The sequence below is a fragment of the Trachypithecus francoisi genome, unplaced genomic scaffold, assembly GCF_009764315.1.
Source record: "Trachypithecus francoisi isolate TF-2019V2 unplaced genomic scaffold, Tfra_2.0 Lachesis_group19, whole genome shotgun sequence".
Classification (NCBI taxonomy): domain Eukaryota; kingdom Metazoa; phylum Chordata; class Mammalia; order Primates; family Cercopithecidae; genus Trachypithecus; species Trachypithecus francoisi.
Window position 1 is genome coordinate 29,739,160 of NW_022681464.1, and position 22,634 is coordinate 29,761,793.

At 37.6% G+C, this 22,634-nt stretch overlaps 1 protein-coding gene across 2 annotated transcripts in view; it reads right to left on the minus strand.

Annotated features, from left to right (window-relative positions):
* Positions 1-22,634, minus strand: part of PSMA8 (proteasome 20S subunit alpha 8) — a 54,603-nt gene that overhangs the window by 20,872 nt on the left and 11,097 nt on the right. For both annotated transcript variants that reach the window (XM_033178081.1, XM_033178082.1), the window contains exons 2-4: positions 22,164-22,290; positions 16,043-16,167; positions 9,629-9,751 (exon numbers count right to left, since the gene is read on the minus strand). In XM_033178081.1, coding sequence (XP_033033972.1) covers positions 9,629-9,751; positions 16,043-16,167; positions 22,164-22,290 — 375 coding nt within the window. The remainder of the gene's footprint in view (positions 1-9,628; positions 9,752-16,042; positions 16,168-22,163; positions 22,291-22,634) is intronic.

Here is a 22,634-nt window from a genome sequence, read left to right on the forward strand (position 1 = left end):
TTGATGTGCCATGAGTAATAAGGTCTCTTGTTTCTGACCCAGAGGGTCTTCCGTCTTCTGCCAGTATCCATGAAACAGCAGCAGGCTAATTTTATCAGTGTGTAAGTAGTATAAAATCAGATCCCAGACCCAATAATTAGAAACTGAAACTAAGAAAAATTTTTTAAAAATTAATTCTTTTTTTTTTTTTTTTTGAGATGGAGTCTCGCTCTGTCGCCTAGGCTGGAGTGCAGTGGCTGGATCTCAGCTCACTGCAAGCTCTGCCTCCCGGGTTTACGCCATTCTCCTGCCTCAGCCTCCTGAGTAGCTGGGACTACAGGCGCCTGCCACCTCGCCCGGCTAGGTTTTTTTTTTTTTTTTTGTATTTTGTAGTAGAGATGGGGTTTCACCGGGTTAGCCAGGATGGTCTTGATCTCCTGACCTTGTGATCCGCCCATCTCGGCCTCCCAAAGTGCTGGGATTACAGGCTTGAGCCACCGCGCCCGGCCAAATTAATTCATTTAAAAATAAGCCCATTACATGTTATATTAGTCTGCTTGGTATGTCACAACAAATTACCACAGACCAGGTGGCTTAAACCACAGAAATTTACCTTCTCAAAGTTCTAGAGGCTAGAAGTCCAAGGTCAAGGTGCTAGCAATTTTGGTTTGTGGTGAGGGCTCTCTTCCTAGCTTGCAGATGGCTGCTTCCTCATTGTGTCCTCACAAGGCCTTTCTTCTTGTGTACACACATACATGTTCGTGCAAAAGAGAGAGCTCTCTGTTGTCTCTGTCTCTTCTTATAAGGACATCAATTCCATGGGATTAGGGTCCTATCCTTACGACCTCATTTAACTTTAATTATCTCCCTGAAGGCCCAATTTTTTGGGGTTAGGGGTTCAATGTATGCATTTTGGGGGACCCAATTCCATCTACAACACATGTTAATATAACCATGTTTTTATGAAAAAATCATATTTCCTAAAACAAAACTATTTTTTTGAGAAGAGTGGTACAAATATACTTACTGTCTACAATATATTTGTCTTGTAAATATATTTACTCTCTGGCTTCATGAAAGCTGAATTCTTTTATCTGTTTTGCATTCAACATATTACAATATGTTATTATGGCTGAAGTATAACCTTACACAGATATGTAGTTAGAAAAGGGAGGAATATTTTAATGCCCTTCTCAGAAAAGTGTGGATATTCCACGCAACAGGTGGTAGTTAATTGCAAATTAAAATCTGCAACCACATAAATAAACTTTTTTACTGTTTTATTAAAGTCTCTTGGTTTTTTATTATTTTACAATAAATTAGTATTTTAAAATTTCTCAGTTTTAACTTCTGATAGTCAATAGGGACTGGTAAAACCTACATAATGTTTGCTTTGAATAGGTATTTTATCTTGCAAGATTTTGTAATATCATGCTTGCTCATTTGGAAAACTAGTTTACTGAATTATGCAGATCTTCTAAATGTTGACCCATGTGATTTCTAAAACATTAAATAATCATGCTTATTAATTTTTCACAAAGAAACTGTCAGACTCATTGTGGCAAATACATGTTTTCCAAAATTATAATTTTTGCTTGAAAACTTGAATTTTATCATTGGCAACAGCTGGTAGTTGTTTCCTTAAAGTAACAGGCTCAGTTTGCTCATCCTTGAGAATATGTCCTGCCAAATCTCCAAGTCCTAATAACCATGGTTATTTATTGTTTTGTCAAGTAAAAATAAAGTTCCATAAAAGATGGGCTGTTTTAGCTTGCAATTCAAACAATCACAAAACTGCTTTTCCTCAAGACATTTACTGTACCTGCCACAAACATGTTTATGAGTACTTCCATTTCATCACACAGAATGTTAAAAGATACACACCTGAGTCAAGATTTGATAAAACTAACAATCCTTACAGTTTCATCAAATAGAATTCATGTGAAAGTCAAATTTATTGAGTTTTTAACTGCAAATGTATGGTGGTAAAGAAAAAAATGAGAGCTAACACAGTTGGGTACCAAGATACCAGCAATTTTATCCATGATGACTTTTATGTCATCAGGGTATGTGTCCATGCAGTGAACATGGAAAATACTGTCTCAGTATAATTAGGAAAATAGTTTTTACCTAATGGGTCAGGGGTTTGCAGATCACATTTTGAAATCTGCCAGTTTTTACTTTATATCATATTTGGCCAAATCCTTTAAGCGTATAAAGCCAAGCAACTCATACGCAATAAGGATTCCACACAGACCTGCTTGAAAGTTCATAACATTGTAGTTTTTCTTTTCTTTTCTTTTTTCTTTTCTTTTTTTTGAGACAGAGTCTCACTCTGTTGCCCAGGCTGGAGTGCAAAGGCACGAATTTGGCTTACTGCAACCTCTGCCTCCCTGGTTCAAGCAATTCTTCTGTCTCAGCCTCCCAAGTAGCTGGGATTACACACATGCACCACCAGGCCCGGTTAATTTTTTGTATTTTTTTTTTTTAGTAGAGATGGGGTTTCACCACGTTGGCCAGGCTGGTCTCAAACTCCTGACCTCAGATGATCCACCCCCCCCACCCCCGGTCTCCAAAAGTGCTGGGATTACAGGGGTGAGCCACACACCTGGCTGTAGTTTTTCAGATTTAAACATTGGGTACCAAATCAGGCAGGTCAAATGAATCATCTGGGTAGATTCTAATTCCATCTAAAAACCATATGTTTTGCTTATCTTTCTCTAATCTCTAAAATGTAGAAAACTTTTTTTATCACCGCTATCCCCAGTGTCCAGAAGAGTGCCTAATACACAATAAGAGCTTAATACTGTTGTTGAATGAAGGAATCCTATAGTTCTGTCAATGTTGGGGGAAAAAGCTTCCCTTGAACCTATATTCTCCTCTAGCTACTGTTCGTTTGTCTGCTCCCCTTTAGAGCCAAACTTCTTAAAAGTACTATTTTTACTTCCTATTTCCTTTTCTTCAATTTTTTATTTTAGAAAAATTTAAACTTACGAAAAGTGTAAAGCACAACAAACAACTAACACCACACTCTTTGCTTGGATTCATGAACTATTAATATTTTGAGGTATTTGCTTTACTTCTCTCAATTCAGATACAGGCATCAGTGCATGAGTGCATGCGTGCACATGCACACACACACACTTCAATGCTGAAGTTGCAGATGTCATTATATTTCATCCTTAAATATTTCAGCATCTATCTCATTAAAACAAGGTTGTTCTTGGTCAGGCACGGTGGCTCACCCTTGTAATTCCAGCACTTTGGGAGGCCAAGGTGGGTGGATTGCTTGAGGTCAGGAGTTCCAGACCAGCCCGGCCAACAGCGTGAACCTCTGTCTCTCCTAAAAATTAACTCGGCATGGTGGCAGGCACCTGTCATCCCAGCTACTTGGGAGGCTGAGGCAGGAAAATCACTTGAACCTGGGAGGTGGAGGGTGCAGTGAGCTGAGATGGTACCATTGCACTCCAGCCTGGGTGACAGAGAGAGATTCCATCTCCAAAAAAAAAAAAAAAAAACCAACAACTCCCCCCTGCCACAAAACCCCACAAAGTTGTTCTCTTATATAATTACATTATAATCATCACACCCCAAAAATTTAAAACAGACACAACATTATCTGATATACAGTCCATATTTAAGTGTCTCTGGTTGTCCTCAAAATGTCCTTTGCATCTGTTTTTCCCACATCCAGTATACAGTCAAAAATCATGGATTGCATTAATTCTTTAGTGTCCTTTAAACTAGAAAAGTTTCCATGCCTTTATTTTGTTTTCATTAACATTAACATTTTTGAAATATCTTCTAGAATGCTTTACAACTGAGATTTAGCAGACTGTTCCCTCAACAGGTTTAGGTTAAATCCAATGGCAATAATACTATTAAGGTCATGTTATTTCTTTTCCATTGCATCAGAGCAGGAGGCATACAATGCCAGTTTATCCTATTATAGGAGATGCTAAGTTTGATGGTGATGGTGGTGTCTGCCACATCTTGTGATTAACAAGTAATATGTGGCACCACGTGAATATCCTTTTCCCAGCCATCTTTCACTTGATGGTTTTAGCACTCCTTAATGATTCTTGATCTTCCCCCTCCCCTTTTCTTTTATTATTTATTTATTTTTAATTTTGTAGAGACGAGCTCTCACTATGTTGCCCAGGCTGGTCTTGAGCTCCTGGCCTCAAGTGATCCTCCCACCTTGGCCTCCCAAAGTGCTGGAATTACAGGTATGAGCCTTTTTCTTCTAAATCCACTCCAGTCATGCTTTCATCACCATCACTCCATCCAAGCTGTTCTTGTCAAGGTCACCAATGACCTGCACATTGCTAAATTCATTCAATTCACAGTCCTCTTTTTACTTGATGGAATTGAGTAAATTGATAACTCTTTCTTCAAATACTGTTATCACTTGGGATCCAGAACACTGGTCTCTGAGTTCTTCTTCTTTGTAGACTATGCTTGGTCCTTCCCAACCTTTCCCTGGCCCAGTGCCTCTAAACTAAATCAGTTCTTGCCTGGGATTATTGAACATAGCCTGTAACTTATCTCCCTGCTTCTACCCTAAGTTCCCTACATCTATTCTCAATATAGCAGCTAGAGAGACACATTACAAATATAAATCAGATTGTGTTATTCCAATATGTAAAAACTTCAAATGGCTTTCTACATCACTTTTTTTTTTAATATTGTGAGACCTATCCAAGGCTTTCTAGTCCTAGAAGATCTAGCCCCCTACCTCTGAATACTTCATTTCTTACCACTGTATTTGTTGTTGACTTGCTGTAGCAGAGTCATGTTGGTGCTCAAAAAGTTCGAGATTTTGAAGCATTTCAGATTTCTAATTTTTGGATTATAGATGCTCAGCCTGTATGCTCTAGCATAGAAATCTAGCTATAATAGCCTAGTTGCTATTTTTTATAAATATGGAACATGCTACTGCCTTGGGATTTTGCCCTTTTGTTTCTGTGTTTGGAACACTAAAGCAAATAACTGGCTGGCTTGCTCCTTCACTTTCTTTAGGTCTCTGTTCAAAATGTCTCGTTTGCAAAGGGACCTTCCCTGACCACCTTGTACATACCAGTCACTCTCTATCCTCCTAAACTTGTTGTCCTATTTTACTCACAGCATATATGTATACACCACCTTTTATATTGTCAGATTTTTATAGGGTCTGTCCTCCTCCCTTTTTCACAGGGGCAGGCCTTTTCATCTGTTGAGTTCACCTCTGTATTCCCGTAACCTAGAACAGTGTTTAATATGTAACAAAAATTCAGTGTTTATAGACTGAATACTTGTGAAATGATGGGCTGTTTATGTATTTTGTACTTTTGATGATGAATAATCTTTGGGAATCCTGCACTATAATATCCCTATGTACAGAGTTATCAACTCACATGCTCATTACTCTGGTATTCAGTTCCTTATTTCTGGACCTTGAGGATTTTGTTTTTGTCTTTAGCTATGCATTAAAAATGTTAGTAATCATTCTAGCATTGCAGATGTTTACAGTAGGACAGTTTTTAATTAATTTACTTTAATGTAATTGGCCAAGCACCAGAAGCTGTTACTCCATTTAAAAAATTTCTTTGAAGCCAAGCACAGAAAGACAAATACTTTATGATCTCACTTATATGTAGAACCTAAAAAACCTGAACTCATAGAAGCAGAGAATAGAATGGTGGTTAACAGGGGAGGGTGGAGGAGGGAAAGGGGATGGGAAGTTGTTAGTTCAAGGGTTCAAAGTGTCAGTTAGGAGAAATAAATTCTGGAGATCTACTGCACACAGGGTGATTATAGTTAGTAATAATGGACTGTATATTGAAAATTGCTTAAAGAGACTAGATTTTAAATATTCTCATCACAAAAATCAGTATGTGAGATGATGGGTATACTCATCACCTTGATTTAAATCATGCCACAATGTAGACACATATCGAAGCATCACATTTACAACCATAAATATATACAATTTTTATCTGTCAAAAATTTTTAAATATCTTCTTCAATATAAAAATGCATAAACAAAAAAATCTAAAAATGAGTGTTTCCTTACTGTACCCTTGTTTTTTTATCTGGATACTGGAGGAGCTTCATGGCAACCTGTCAACAGGGCTGACTGAGTTTGCTGGACTTTTCTGCCAGCAAAGGGCAGCAGCTTGCCCTCAATGAAAGAGAAACTTACTCAGGATATGTTTCCCCTACTTGTGCCAAGTGCTTCTGTCAGCTCTCCCACCTGTGGACTTAACTGAATACTTCCTTTCATTTTTTTAGAAATAGTCTATGTTGCCCAGGCTGGAGTGCAGTGGCACGATCTCGACTCACTGCAAGCTCTGCCTCCCGGGTTCACGCCATTCTCCTGCCTCAGCCGCCCGAGTAGCTGGGACTACAGGCGCCTGCCACCACACCCAGCGAATTTTTTGTATTTTTAGTAGAGACGGGGTTTCACCATGTTAGCCAGGATGGTCTCGATCTCCTGACCTCGTGATCTGCCCGCCTCGGCCTCCCAAAGTGCTGGGATTAGAGGCGTGCGCCACCGCGCCTGGCCCTCATGAATACCCTTAATGGCCCACTTGTAAGTCTTTGTCTTTTGTCCCCACTTGGTTCTCCTAGTTTCAAGGTTCTAGTTCCCAAGGAAAAGAAAGGGAGATAAGTGGGGGGGATGTTTCTATCAGAGGACATAATAATTTCACTGAACTATGAGCTAAGATTGCCACTTGGCTGTTTTGGACTCCTCATGTTATTGAACCAACTGGCAAATAAGGGGTTACTGTAACGACAGTATAATTTGTTTTCATTATCAATGGGAATAAAGTTACCATTATACAATAAGACCAGGGAGGAGGTATCTAAAATTCAAAGGATTTTCTGGAGGCTTCTCTTAGCATTCCCCTGTAAAGTGAAAAAAGCTAATGGAAGGCACTATTACCCATTAGGGCAGGATCATTAAAGGCCCAGTCTTCATAAATAAAATTTGTGTTACATGCCAGGTACAGAACCTCAAAAAACCCAAGTGCTGGTATTGGCTATTTCTATTCTCATTTCTGCAACAGGTCATGTGGGCACAGTTTACATTTATAACTTCCTATTTCTTTTTTTCTTTTTTTTTTTTTTTGAGACGGAGTCTCGCTCTGTCGCCCGGACTGGAGTGCAGTGGCCGGATCTCAGCTCACTGCAAGCTCCGCCTCCCGGGTTCACGCCATTCTCCTGCCTCAGCCTCCCGAGTAGCTGGGACTACAGGCGCCCGCCACCACGCCCGGCTAGTTTTTTGTATTTTTTAGTAGAGACGGGGTTTCACCGTGTAGACCAGGATGGTCTCGATCTCCTGACCTCGTGATCCACCCGTCTCGGCCTCCCAAAGTGCTGGGATTACAGGCGTGAGCCACCGCGCCCGGCCTAGATATTAGAATTTATGTAACATGCACAGAAAATAATTTGACCTAAAAAATTTGGCCTAAAAATGCTAAATCAGAAGTAGCATGATGTAACGTAAACAACATAGAATGAAATAAATAGAACACCCTGAGTTCTAATTCAATATTGCTATTAACTAGGAATGTGAACTTTTTTGTTTTGCGACAGGGTCTCGCTCTGTCACTCAGGTTGGAATGCAGTGGTATGATCCTAGCTCACTGGAGCTTCAAATTCCTGGGCTGAAGTGATCTTTCCACGTTAGCCTCCAAAGTAGTTGGGACCACAGGTGTGCACCACCAATGCCTGGCTAATTTTTAAAATTGTTTTCGTAGAAGTGGGGTCTTATTATATCGTCCAGGGTGGTCTCAAACTCCTGCATTCAAGTAATCCTTTCGCCTTGGCTGCCCAAAGTGCTGGGATTACAGAAGTGAGCTACCACACCAGGCTGGGAAGGTAAACTTAACAACAGCAACAAAAATCACGTAACCCCTAAATCTCAGTTGCCAAATACATAAAATAAAAAAGGTTTTCAAATGTTTTTTGTTAAAGATGATTTTTTTAAAAGCTGCATAATATTTCCTTCAACCAAAATCCCATAAGAAAGTGCACTTCATAAAATGTAGACAGTGGGGTATCCACATGTATGCGAGCGAGTGCACAGTGCTCATATCCTCCTGTCCCACCATGAGAACTGAAGACACCAGAGCAGAGCAGAGTTTCAGACCAAGATGATCAACAAAATTCTCAACAACTAAAAAATTCCATAATTTTCCTAACTGATTGAGGTAAAATAAAATTCTTCTCTGTACGTCCCCAAGAAGCAATCAAATTAAAACAAAAATTATGTAAACCTGGAAAATGTTGTGTTATGTTACAGAAATAAAGGGTAATGATGTAATGATAAATGCAAACAGAAGATGGCAGGCTTCAAAATATTTAAAGATTGAGTGTAGTAACTTGGTTTGTTTAGGGCACAGATTTAGGAGACAAGAAATCTAGTATAGGTAAGAGATCTCTAGTTGACAGGAAAAAAAAGTCTGATATTTGCATCATGTAAATCTATACCTTCTGATTACTAATTAGATTACTCAGGCAGATTAAAAGGATATGTGCCACTAACATAAGTATTCTGATATTTGTTGTAAGAATAATTCACTGCTTTACTTCCTGGTTAACAGTTTATAAAATAGTATCTTATTAGTATGGTCAGCACAAATCAAATTCTTTATTTAACATAAGCATAAAGACCATGGCAATATTTCTCCACTAATTTATTTGGCTCTTAATATGAGTAAAATCAACTTTGTAGAAAATTATTTAAAATATGGGTATTTAACTTTTAATAAAGTCAAAATCACTTATATTGGATTCTGTAGTATAGTCTTATTCTTATATATAGGAATGTACAAAAATTCACTCCTGGAAGCTAGGTTTCTCTGGCCTCTAGCAGTGATTTTTGCCCGGGGCAGGGGGGCGGTTTGTTTGTTTGGTGTTTTTCAGACAGGGTCTTGCTCTGCTGCCCGGGCTGGAGTGCAGAGACACAATTATAGTGTACTATAACCTCAAAATTCTGGACTCAAGCAATCCCCCTGTCTCAGCCTCCCAAGTTTCTGGAACCATGGGTGTGTACTACCATTTCCTGGCTGAGCCCTATACTTTTGTATTGGATTTGAGTGCACCATTAAACAAAGTCATTACTGTAGTTGGGTGTCAAAACAAGAATAACAACTTATCCAGAAAACAAACTATATGCTAGGAATTATGCAGAGATCATTGCTACATACTAGTACATGAGAATAGATTCATAGTTTAGGTGCTCTGACTCTCCTAGAATGGAGAAGATGCATTAAATATTTCAGTAGGAATTTAAATGTCCATCTACTTATTTGTTAAAAGCAGAAAGATTATTTCTGCTTGAAGCAAGCATCTATATGGTACAACATTAATTTGGAATAATAATAAATAGGAACTGAATATTTCTCTTACTTGACCACTTATAAACACTTACTTTGGTCACATCTTTTCAAAAGACCTTGCGCTCACAAAATTAACGTGTTTCTTTATCCAACCAAAATCATTGTAGTTTCTGATGAGCTGAATAGTTACATTTATAAAGTTTGTACCAACATCAATATTTAATGCAAAATAATTTTGTCATGTCTCTCAGAGCAATAAAGCATTTACATTGAATATTTACTAAACTTCTAAAAAAAGTATTAATAAATTCATGACTCACCTTCCAAGCATGATAAGTACCAGAAGGATCTGTTTGATATAATCTTGGGATACCATCATCATCAAAACCTACAATTAAGGCAGAAATACCAAAAGGTCTTCGTCCATTGCTTTGGGTATATTTCTAGAAAAATAAAATGTAGTTTTAGAATAAAACTATTACTTATAAAATAAAAATTCTAATAACAAAGCATTGCTGCCCAAATGATCCACTTCCCTAATTCTTATTCTACATATACTAATGATCTTTTTCCTGACCCTTTCTGGAGCAATCTTAATTCATGATGAAATTTTAAAAAATTATGCTATACAGTCTATACAAGAAAATCATAAGTTTATTTACATATAGTCTTTTTTTTTTTTTTTTTTTTGAGATGGAGTCTTGCTCTGTTCCCCAGGCTGGAGTGCAGTGGCATGATCTCAGCTCACTGCAACCTCCGTTCCCAGGTTCACGCCATTCTCCTGCCTCAGTCTCCTGAGTAGCTGGGACTACAGGCTCCCGCCACCACACCAGGCTAATTTTTTTTTGTATTTTTAGTAGAGATGGGGTTTCACCATGTTAGCCAGGATGGTCTTGATCTCCTGACCTCGTGATCCGCCCACCTTGGTCTCCCAAAGTGCTGGGATTACAGACATGAGCCACCAGGCCCGGCCTATATATATTCTTAAAATCGCTTTCTTGTTGCTTTGTATATATTTGGTAACATCACTAGACTGTAATCTCTAATATAGCAGAGACCTGTGCCATACATTTTGGTTCTTAGTAAAGTTGATTTCAATAAGCTGTGCTGTGGAAACATGTCCTTGGCTTACCTTGAGGGACACTATAAATGTTACTATTATAATCAAGTATTCTTACTTGACACTATTTTTATCAAGGACATTCTGTTCACTATATCCTAGGTTATCTCTAATTAAAAACCCAAGTAAAACATTTCTTTCATTCCCAAGACAAGAAAACCTTTGTTTATCCTGAAGAAGAGCATGCTATTTCCTCACAGACAATGGGTCACTAGAAACCAATTGTATGTCTTTTTACTTTAGTGGCAGGGAACTTCCTGGAATTTGTGCTCTCAGGAGTAGAATTCACACTGAGACTTCTGCTCCAAAAGTCATGCAAAGAAGCATTCCTGACAGAAAGCTAAGGACTAATTTTTTTTTTTTTAGAGACAGGGTTTCACCATGTTGGCCAGGCTGGTCTTGAACTCCTAACCTCAGGGGATCCGCCTGCCTTGGCCTCCCAAAGTGCTGGGATTACAGGTATGAGCCACCGCGCCCAGTCTAAGGATTAAATTTTTAGGCAACTTTACATAACTATAAATAATTCTGTGGCTGTATATAACTGTATGTAACTGTGGCTTGAAATAGCTTAACATCAGCCTTCTTCGTGGTCTTGCCTATGTATCATATCTATTTTCTTATTTTCCAATTTTATTATATGTATTTTACAATATATATATTTATTTTTAGGTTGGATGCAGTGGCTTATGCCTGCAGCACTTTGGGAGGCCAAGGTAGGCAGATCGCTTGAGCCTAACAGTTCGTGACCAGCCTGGGCAACATAGGGAAACCCTGTCTCTACAAAAATAAAAAATTAGCCAGGCATGGTAGTGTGTATCTGTGGTACCAGCTACTCAGGAGGCTGAGGTGGGAGGATCACTTGAGCCTGGGAGGTTGAGGCTTCAGTGAGACGAGATCATGCCACTGCACTCCAGCCTGGGTGACAGAGTGAGATCCTGTCTCAAAAAAATCTACATAGAGTAGCATACTCTGTGTGTGTGTATATTTTAAATATATATATGCACTCTATATAGCATACTGTGTGTGTATATTTTATTTATATATTATATGTTAAAGATGTATATATTTATATATATTTATATATATACACACACAGTATGCTATTCTCTATTTCTACAAACACAACTTTTTTAGTGTCCACATATGAATAAGGACATGCAGTATTTGTCTCCCTCTGCATGACTTATTTTACATAACACAATGTCCTCTAGGCTCATTCACATTATAATGAATACAGAATTTCATTCTTTTTTATGGCTAAGTAGTATTCAATTGTGTTTCTATACCACATTTTCTTTATCCATGTATCTGTTGATGAATGTTTAGGCTGGTTCTATATCTTGCCTGTTGTGAATACTGCTGTGATAAACACAGGGGTGTGTACATCTCTTGGATATACTGACTCCTTTACCTTTGGATGAATACCCAGTAGTGGGATTTTGGGATTATAGGATAGTTCTACTTCTACTAATAGTTTTCTGAGGAGCCTCCATACTATTTTCCATAATGTCTGTATTAATTTACATTTCTACCAACAGTGTATAGGAGTTCCCCTTTCTCTGTATTCTTGCCAGCATTTATTTTTTGTCTTTTTGATAAAAGCCATTCTAACTGAAGTGAGATGACATCACTGTGGTTTTGATTAGCATTTATCTGATGATTAGTGATGTTGAATATTTTTTCATATACATGTTGGCCATTTGTATTTCTTCTTTTGCAAAACGTCTATTCAGTTCATTTGCCCATTTTTTTTCAGGAAGATTATTTGGGTTTGTTTGGTTTTCAGTTGTTTTTAGTTCCTTGTACATTCTAGATATTAATCCCTTGTCAAATGAATATTTTGCAAATAATTTTGTCTTTGGTGCCTGTGCTTTTAAAGTCTTATCCATAAAAATCTTTGCCTAGCCCAAGGTCCTAAAGCATTTCCTCTATATTTTCTGCTAATAGATTTATAGTTTTGGATCACACATTAAAGTCTTTAGTCCATTTTAATAAGTAGACTTTTGTATATGGTGAAAGAGAGAGAGGTTTCATTTCATTTTTTCTGCATATCCAGTTTTCCCAGCTCCGTTTATTGAAGTGGTTGTCCATTCTCCAATGTATGTTTCTGGCATCTCTACCGAAAAATCAGTTGAATGTATGTAGATTTATTTCTGGGTTCTCTATTCTGTTTCATTGGCCGATGTATCTGCTTTTTACAAAAGCACCATGCTATTTTGGTTACTATATCTTTGAATATATTTTTATTTCAGGTAGTGTGATGCCACCAGTTTTATTCTTTTTGCCCAAAATTGCTTTGACTACCTCCTAATGTCCTAGTTCACACCTAGGTATAAAGTAGCTGTTGTAAATATACCTTAGAGGGAAGACTCTTTTATTTCCTTAATGAACCCTTTTCTTTTCTTTTCTTTTGACAGAGTCTCACTCTGTCACCCAGGCTGGAGTACAGTGGTATGATCTTGGCTCACTGCAACCTCTGCCTCCTGGGTTCAAGCGATTCTCCTGCCTCAGCCTCCCAAGTAGCTGGGGTTACAGGTGTGCACTACCACATCCAGCTATTTTTTATAGAGCTATTTTTTGTAGCGATGAGGTTTCACCATGTTGCCCAGGCTGGTCTTGAACTCCTGGGCTCTGGGCTCAAGTGATCTGCCCACCTCGGCCTCCCAAAGTGCTGGGATTACAGGCATAAGCCACCATGCCTAGCCTAATGAATCATTTTCTTAAGATGAAAAAGTAGGCCGGGCATGGTGACTCACACCTGTATTCCCAACACTTCAGGAGGCTAAGGCGGGTGGATCACAAGGTCAGGAGAACGAGACTATCCTGGCCAACATGGTGAAACCCCGTGTCTACTGAAAATACAAAAATTAGCTTGGCATAGTGGCACGTGCCTGTAATCCCAGCTACTCAGGAGGCTGAGGCAGGAGAACTGCTTGAACCAGGGAGTCGGAGGTTGCAGTGAGCTGAGAAGACTGCACCACTGCACTCCAGCCTGGTGACAGAGTGAGACTCCATCTCAAAACAAACAAAAAACAAATAAACAAAAAAACCAAAACTACAAAAGGTGCATATGATATATCGATCTTCCGCTGGAGAGCCCCAGGCCTTCTTGGTGGTAATTCCATTCATATGACTATGTTTCCGTAAATACACTCTGCACAGCCTTGATATTTCTGGAAGAAAACCTAAAAACTACAATTGGGAATTTTGTGTATACAATGTTCCGTTCCTTGTATTTGGTGAATGTCTTTTTAATGATTAGGAAAATCAAAGCAAATAAAATAAGTAGAATAATGTAATGTTGGACTTTCTTGCAACTTGCATTAACAAATTTCAAGAAACCAAAATAGGGCAATTTTTTAATAAGCTAATCATTTAAAACTTACATATATAGGATACATAATGAGTTTATTAAAAAATCTCTATAAAAACAAACAGTAAAATTTGGCCGGGCGCTGTAGCTCACGCCTGTAATCCCAGAACTTTGGGAGGCTGAGGCAGGCAGATCACTTGAGCTCAAGAGTTCGAGACCAGCCTGGCCAACATGTGAAACCGTCTCTACAAAAAAAACAAAAGTTAGGCAGTTGTGGTAGCGTGTGCCAGTAATCCCAGCTACTCAGGAGGCTGAGGCATGAGCATTGCTTGAACCTTGGAGGCAGAGGTTGCAGGGAGCCGAAATCAGGCCACTGCAGTCCAGCCTGGGCGACAGAACAGGAGTTTGTCTCAAAAACTAAAAATAAAATAAAATAAATAAAAATGGTAAAATTCATGCCAAGAAGTGTTCTAAATACCTAAAATGTCTTAAATCATTTACTCCATAATGCAAGTCAACAAAGTTCATATTATTGTAATGCTCATTTTACAAATAAAAAAATTAAAGGTAAAGTAGGAAAATAGTTTGCCCAAGGCATTAACTAAAAAGTAGCAAATCCAGGATGTAAACTCCAAAATTCTGGCTCCTGAAGGCATACTCTTAACCACTTGAGTACATATCAAAAGATAGCTTACAAAAGGAGAAATGAAATCAGCAAACCAACAGGTGGAAAAAAAGTTTAACCTCATCACTAATTATAAGACACAAATTAAAACAACTATTAGAGTACTATGTGATACTTATTTGCAAAATAAAAGAACAATGAAAAATCTAATGTTCATGATTCTTCAAGGATACATTTATGCATTGCTAGCTGCACAATAAAAACAGTTTCAATCTTTATAAGAAGCAATTTAGCTACATATAAAAAGAATCTTAAAACCAATTACAATTTTTAATCTAGTAATCCCATACTAAAAAATAAATTTAACAACATAATTTCAAAAATAAAAACAAAAGCTGTGGGAAAGAGTATTATCATTACAGTAGCAGAGAGAGAATAAGAGAGAAAAGAAAAATGAAAGAAACCAGGAACAATGTAACTAAATTATGACATAGCAACTAGAAACAGTATTACATAGTTAGAATAATAACTAAAAGGACAATGTTTCATATATAAAATATATTTAAAATTATTAAAAACAGTTGTAGACTTCATGATTATACTTAATGTTAAGCTATGTATTTATGCATGGATTGAGGAGAAATCATATCTGATCAGTTATGCTTAGGTTTTGCTTTAGTGCTGCATTCCAGAACACCTGAGACTAGGTAATTCATAAAGAATAGACATTTGCTTCCTACAGTTCTGGAAGTTGAGTAGTCCAAGACTGACAAGGCTACATCTAGCCAGGGCTTTCATGCCATGCCATGTCATCCCATCACAGAAGGTGAAAGGGCAAGAGAGATGAGAGAGAGAGAGAGAGTTTGAACTTGCAGCCTTAAGCTCTTTTATAATTGGTATTAATCCATTTATGATGGTGAAACCCTAAACTCCTCCCATTAGTCCCCACCTCTCAACATTGTGACATCAGGGATTAAGTTTCTAACCCAAACTTTTTTGGAGACACATTCAAACCACAGTAAAGTTGTAGGTGAAGCCAGACACCATGGCTTGTACCTATAATCCCAGCACTTTGGGAGGTCAGGGTGAGTGGACTGCTTGAGCTCAGGAATTCAAGACCAATCCGGGCAATATAGCAAAACCCCATCTGTACAAAAACTACAAAAAATAGCTGGGCATGGTGGCGTATGCCTACGGTCCCAGCTACTCAGGAGGCTGAGGTAGGAGGATTGCTTAAGCCCAAAAGGTCGAGGCTGCAGTGGGCCAAGATCACACCACTGCACTCCAGCCTGGGCAACAAAGTGAGACCCTGTCTCAAAAAAAAAAAAAAAAAAAAAAGAAAAGAAAAGAAAAGAAAGAAAAAGGGTACTTCTCTGGAAAACTTTAAAGAACGCTTTGTATTAATCTCTAGAAGTGTAGAAATCTCCTTAAAAGATCAGACTGTTTTTTTTAAATTTGAATATAATTCCCAGAATTAATACTGATCAAGATTTCTAGTGATTAAATCAATCCATTTTACTGGAATAAAAATATGAATATAAAGTAATTGTGAGAAATAAGAAATTTAATAGATTTAATAGACCATGTGGTTGCAATAACTGTAGTACTTCTATGATAGGACTTATAATGACGAAAAAGGAGAAAGCTTGACAAAGTATGTTAGAATATTAGCTTACCTGCTTTAAAGTTGCTATGAAGCGAGTTATATATTCTACAGTGACTGGGTCCTCAACTGTAAGCTTATGGCTCTGGCACTCCACACGGGCTCTGTTTATTACTACTCTAGCATCAGCAGTAAGTCCTATAAAAATTGTCAAAACTTCACAAAAACTACAAAAACATATTTTTTACATTTTTCCTTGTCAAATGGATTTTAGCCACAATGAAATCTTTCTTATCCTTTTCTCAATACATGCCCATTTAAAAACATCTGTAAGATAAAGTGTCATTTGTACTACCTTCTGATTTATTTCAAGATTTAAGTTGATCCATTCTTATTTGTTTTTTATATTAGATGTTTTAAAGACACCATTTGTTTAAAAGATTGTCTTTTCCCCCACTGAGCAGTCTTGGTATCCTTGATAAAAGTCATTTGACCGTATCATATATGCAAGATTTATTACTACGCTCTCTTCTTCAATTCCATTAGTTACATGTCTTTCATTAAGCCAATCATGAAACTGTTTTGCCTACTGTATCTTTGTAGTAGGTTTCAAAAACGAGATATGTGAGACCTCCAAGTTTGCTCTTCTCTTTCAAAATTGTTTTGTCATTCCATATGAATGTTATAATTCTTTTTTATTTAAAAAAACTATTGGAATCTTGTTAGGGATGACATTGAATCTAAACTGCTTTGGATAGTATTGACATGTTAATAATCCTGAGTCTTCCAATCCATTAATGGGGGATATCTTTCCATTTGTGTCTTTTTCAATTTCTTTCAGCAATGTTTTGCATTTTTCAGAGTATAAATCTTTTACCTCCTTAAATTCATTCCCAATAAGTATTTTATTCTTTCTGATACTATTGTAAATGGAATTGTTTTTTTTTTAAATTTCCTTTCCTGACAATTCATTATCAGTACATAGAAATGATTTGGGGCTTGGTGTGGTGACTCCCACCTTTATTGTAACACTTTGGGAGGCTGAGCTGGGAGGATCACTTGAAGCCAAGAGTTTGAGACCAGCCTGGGCAACATAGTGAGATCCTGCCTCTACAAAAATAAAAATTAAAAAATTGCCAGGTGCAATGGCACACACCTGCAGTCCCAACTATTCAGGAAGCTGAGGTGGGAGGGTTGCTTGAGCCCAGGAGTTCAAGGCTGCAGTGAGCTATGATGATGCCACTGTGCTTCAGGCTGGGTGACCGAGTGATACCCTATCTCAAATTAAAAAGAAAAAGAAAGAAATTACTCTGGGGTGTTGATTTTCTGTCCTACAAATTTGCTCAATTTCTTTATTATTTGCAACATTTTTGGTGGAATCTTTAGTTTTCTATATAAGATCATGTCTTCTGTGAATAGAGATGATTTTTCTTCCCTCCCAATTTGGATACCTTTATTTATTTTTCTTTCCTAACTGCTCTGGCTAAGACTTTCATTACTATGTTGAATAGCAGTGGTAAAAGTGGGCATCCTTATCTTCTTTCTGTTTCTAGAAGGAAAGCTTTCAATCTTTCACAACTGAGTATGATGTCAGCTGTGAATTTTTTACATAGATAGCCTGAATTACGTTGTGGTGACTTCCTTTTATTTCTAGTTTGTTGGGCACCATTACCAAGAAAGACTGTTACATTTTGTCAAATGCATTTTCTATGTTATTGATATAATTATATAGTTTTTTTCTTTCCTTCTGCTAATGTGGTATATTACATTGATTGATCTTCATATGTTGAACCATCCTTGCACTCCAGGAATAGATCCAAACTGGTCATGATGTATTATTATTTTATTGTTCTGAATTTGGTTTGCTAGTAGTTTATTGAGGATCTTTGCTCACTGCTCATAAGGGATATTTGTCTACAGTTTTCTTTTCTTGTAATGTCTTTGGCTTTGGCATCATGTTAATATTGACCTCATAGAATAAACTTGGAAGTGTTTACTTCTTAATTTTTTGGAAGAGTTTGAGAAGGACTGCTATTAATTCTTCATTAAAATGTTTGGTAGAATTCACTGGTGAAGTCGTTAGATCCTGGACTTTTCTTTGTTGGGAGGTTTTTGATAACTGATTCAATGTCTTATTGTGTCTGCTCAGATTTTCTGTTAATACATCTTATTGAGCAAGGTAATTTGTGTGTTTCAAGGAATTCTGTCCATGTACAATTGTTCACAGTACTCTCTTAAAATTGTTTTTAAGAATTAAAACTGTAAAACTGGCACTAATGTCCCCTTCCTCATTTCTCATTTTACTTGAGTCTTCTCCCTTTTTTTCTTAGACAGTCGAGCTAAAGAGTTGTCAGTTTTGTTTACCTTTTCAAAGAACAAACTCTTGATTTTGTTATTTTTCTCTTTTGTTTTTCTATTCTGTTATTTATCTATATTCTGGTCTTATACTTCTTTTTCTCAAATTTAGTACCACAGTATTTTATAACAGTAGAAAGTAACTGAAAACACTACATGCTAACAGACAATAAGATATACAATCTATGGGAAGGAGTCATCAGGGATTTATTACTTCTTTCTACTAGCTTTAAACTTAGTTTATTCTTATTTTCCTAGTTTTTTTTTTTTTTTTATTATACTTTAAGTTCTAGGGTACATGTGCATGACGTTTATATCATGTATAACTCCCCAATGCAATCCCTCCCTCCTCCCCCCTCCCCATGATAGGCCCCAGTGTGTGATGTTCCCCTTCCCGAGTCCAAGTGATCTCATTGTTCAGTTCCCACCTATGAGTGAGAACATGCGGTGTTTGGTTTTCTCTTCTTGTGATAGTTTGCTAAGAATGATGGTTTCCAGCTGCATCCATGTCCCTACAAAGGATGCAAACTCATCCTTTTTTATGGCTGCATAGTATTCCATGGTGTATATGTGCCACATTTTCTTAATCCAGTCTGTCACAGATGGACATTTGGGTTGATTCCAAGTCTTTGCTATTGTGAATAGTGCCGCAATAAACATACGTGTGCATGTGTCTTTGTAGTAGAGTAATTTATAATCCTTTGGAGTCTCTCTCTGTCGCCCAGGCTGGAGTGCAGCGGCCAGATCTCAGCTCCCTGCAAGCTCCGCCTCCCGGGTTCACGCCATTCTCCTGCCTCAGCCTCCCACGTAGCTGGGACTACAGGCGCCTGCCACCTCGCCCGGCTAGTTTTTTGTATTTTTTAATAGAGACGGGGTTTCACCGTGTTAGCCAGGATGGTCTCCATCTCCTGACCTCGTGATCTGCCCGTCTCGGCCTCCCAAAGTGCTGGGATTACAGGCTTGAGCCACCGCGCCCGTCCCTATATTTTCCTAGTTTTAAGGTATAAAGGCAGGCTGTTGAATTGAGATCTTTCTTTTTTAATATAAGTGTTTATGGCTATAAATTTTTCTATTAGCACTACATTCAATACATTCCCCAAGTTTTGATATGTTGTGCTTTTATTTGCCTTTCTCTCAAGGTATCTGTTAATTTCCCTTGTGATTTTTTTTCACTGCCCCATGGGTGATTTAGGAATATATTGCTTAACTTCCACTTGTTTGTGGATTTTCAAGTCTTCCTTCTGCTATTAATTTCTAGTTCCATTCCATTTTGATCAGAAAAAGTACTCTGTATGGTTTCAATCTTTTTTTTTTTTTTTTTTTGAGACAGAGTGATATGGTTTAGATCTTTGTACCCACCGAAATCTCATGTTCAACTGTAATCCCCAATGTTGGAGATGGGGCCTGGTGTAAAGTGATTGGCTCATGGGGGTGGTTTCTCATGACTAGCTTAGCACTATCCCCCAATGCTGTTCTTGTGATAGAGTTCTAACGAGATCTGATCATTTACAAGTATTTGGCACCTCTCCCTTCTCTCTCTCTCTTCTTCCTGGTCTGGCCATGTGAGATGTCTCACTCCCCTTTTGCCTTCTACCATAATTGAAAGCTTCCTGAGGCTCCCCAGAAGCAGAAGCTGCTATACTTCCTGTACAGCTTGCGGAACTGTGAGTCAATTAAATATCTTTTCTCTATAAGTTACCCAGTCTCAGGTATTTCTTTTTTGTTGTTGTTGTTTTTCAGGTGTTTCTTTATAGCAATGCAAGAATGGACTAATACACAGGGTCTCACTCTGTTGCCTGGACTGGAATACAGTGGTGTGACCATAGCTCATTGCAGCCTCAATCTGCTGGGTTCAATGGATCTTCCCAGCTCAGTCTCCAAAATAGCTGGGACTATAGGCACATGCCACCATGCCCAGCTAATTTTTGTATTTTTTTAGAGATGAGGTTTCACCATGTTGCTCAGACTGGCTCGAACTTTTTGGCTCAGATGATCTGCCTGCCTCAGCCTTCCAAAATCTTGGGATTATAGGCGTGAGTCACCATGCCTGGATGCTTCAGTGTTTTTATATTTATTAAGACTTGTTTTGTGAAAAGATAACTCCTTTTTAAAGGCAGTACAATAAAGGCATTTTTGTTTTTCTGAATGAAATTTTTATTTATTTATTTATTTTTTAAGAGAGATTATCTTGCTCTGTTGCCCAGGCTGAACTCAAACTTCTAAGCTCAAGTAATTCTCCTGCCTTGACCTCCTGAGTAGGTGCAATTACAGATATGCACCATCATGCATGGCTTGAATGAGGTTGTTAAACTTCAATATAAAATTACAGTTAAAAAAAACCCAATTAGAAAATGAGCAAAAAAAAAGACAAGAGGCATGTCTTATTTGCTGTATAGAGGCAAATAAGCACATAAAAGTAAGTTCAAAATTATTAGCCATGAGGGAAATAAAAATTAAACTTGCAATTAGATATCACTACACATGTATAAGAATATAAAAAAATGAAGAAAAGCAACAATATCAAACGCTGATAACACAGAGCAAATGAATCACTCATACATTGCTAGTTGGAATTTAAAATAGTATAACCACTCTGGACTGGCAGTGTTCCATAAAACTAAGCATGGATTATCATATAATCCAGCAACTACACTCTTAGGAATTTGTCCCAGAGAAATAAAATCCTACTCTCACTCAAAAATCTGTACACAAATATTCAGAGGCTTTATTTATAATAGTCAAAAATTGGAAATAACTCAAATTCCCTCAATAGAAGAGTTAACAAACCCACTGGTGCCTTTATTCTATGGAATACTACTCAGTAATAAAAAGGAATGGATATATGCAACAACTTGTATGAACTGCAAGGGAATTATGCTGAATAAAAAAGATTAATCTGAAAGGGTTATATAATATATGACTTTATCCTTATAACATTCTCAAAATGACAAAATTATAGAGATACAGAATAGATAGTAGTTTCCAGAAAGTAGAGATGGTGAGAAGAAATAGCATGAGGTAGCCTTGTGGTGATGGAAGAGTTATGTATCTTGACTGTGGTGATGACTACATGAATCTACATATGTGGTTACTATAATAAAACTGCACACACAGGCTAAGCGTGGTGGCTCACGCCTGTAATCTCAGCACTTTGGGAGACTGTGGCAGGTGGATCACCTGAGGTTGGGAGTTCGAGACCTGCCTGACCAACTTGGAGAAATCCCATCTCCACTAAAAATATAAAATTAGCCGGGTGTGGTGATGCATGCCTGTAATCCCAGCTACTTGGGAGCCTGAGGCAGGAGAATCGCTTGAACAAGGGAGGCGGAGGATGCAGTGAGCCGAGATCGTGCTGTTGCACTCCAGCCTGGGCAATCAGAGTGAAACTCTGCCTCAAAAACAAAAACAAATACAAAAAAACTGCACACGTGTACATGAACATGGAAGTGAATGCATGTAAAACTGGCAAAATCTGAATACACTCTCACCAAATCTCAATTTGCTGTTTTTAAAGATGTTACCATTTAGGGAAACTGTGCAAAAGTGACTTTCTTGTTTTGGATAGCTTCTTCTAAATCTGTAATTATTTCAAAATAAAAAGTTTTGAAAAGAAAATAGCTACCTAAATTTTGAAGTAAAGTAATATATATCTTTTAACATTTGTACTTTATCAAAAATCCTGGTTTACAAAGTTAGTATTTGCTTTAAAACATAGGATATATTGTTTGTAGAACAGCTCCACATGTTTTATAAATATAGCACAACTGCAGCACTGAGGTTAACTGTGTTGCCCTACTACAGTAAGACACTATGCATCATTATTGTAGGTCCATAAGTACCTGCAAAAGCCATGCAGACATGGTCATCAAGGGCACAAATTTTCCTCACAGTTCTTTCGTCTTGAAGCTTGGCAACAGATTTTTTTTCTACCCCAAGAACAACTATGTTGGTACCTCGAATTCCGACCTGTCAAGTCATTAAAATGCATATATATATATTCAGATGTCAGTTTTAAATATAAAACCAAGTTATTCTAACATATGACTTAGGGGAAATGACTTCTCCTTAAGTATTCAATAAAAACAAGAAAAGTAACCTTCTAGAAAACAGCTGCATAGGTATAGGCTTACTGGAGATCCATTCCCCAGACTCAAAGCAAAGAAGACAAATAGGTAGAAATTGCAAAGGAAATACCACCAATGCTGAAATTATGAGTGTCCTAATCTCATGCAATACACCTGAAAAAGCGCTATCTAAATACAGTAAGTCCTCACTTAATGTCATTGACAGGTTCTTGAAAATTGCAACTA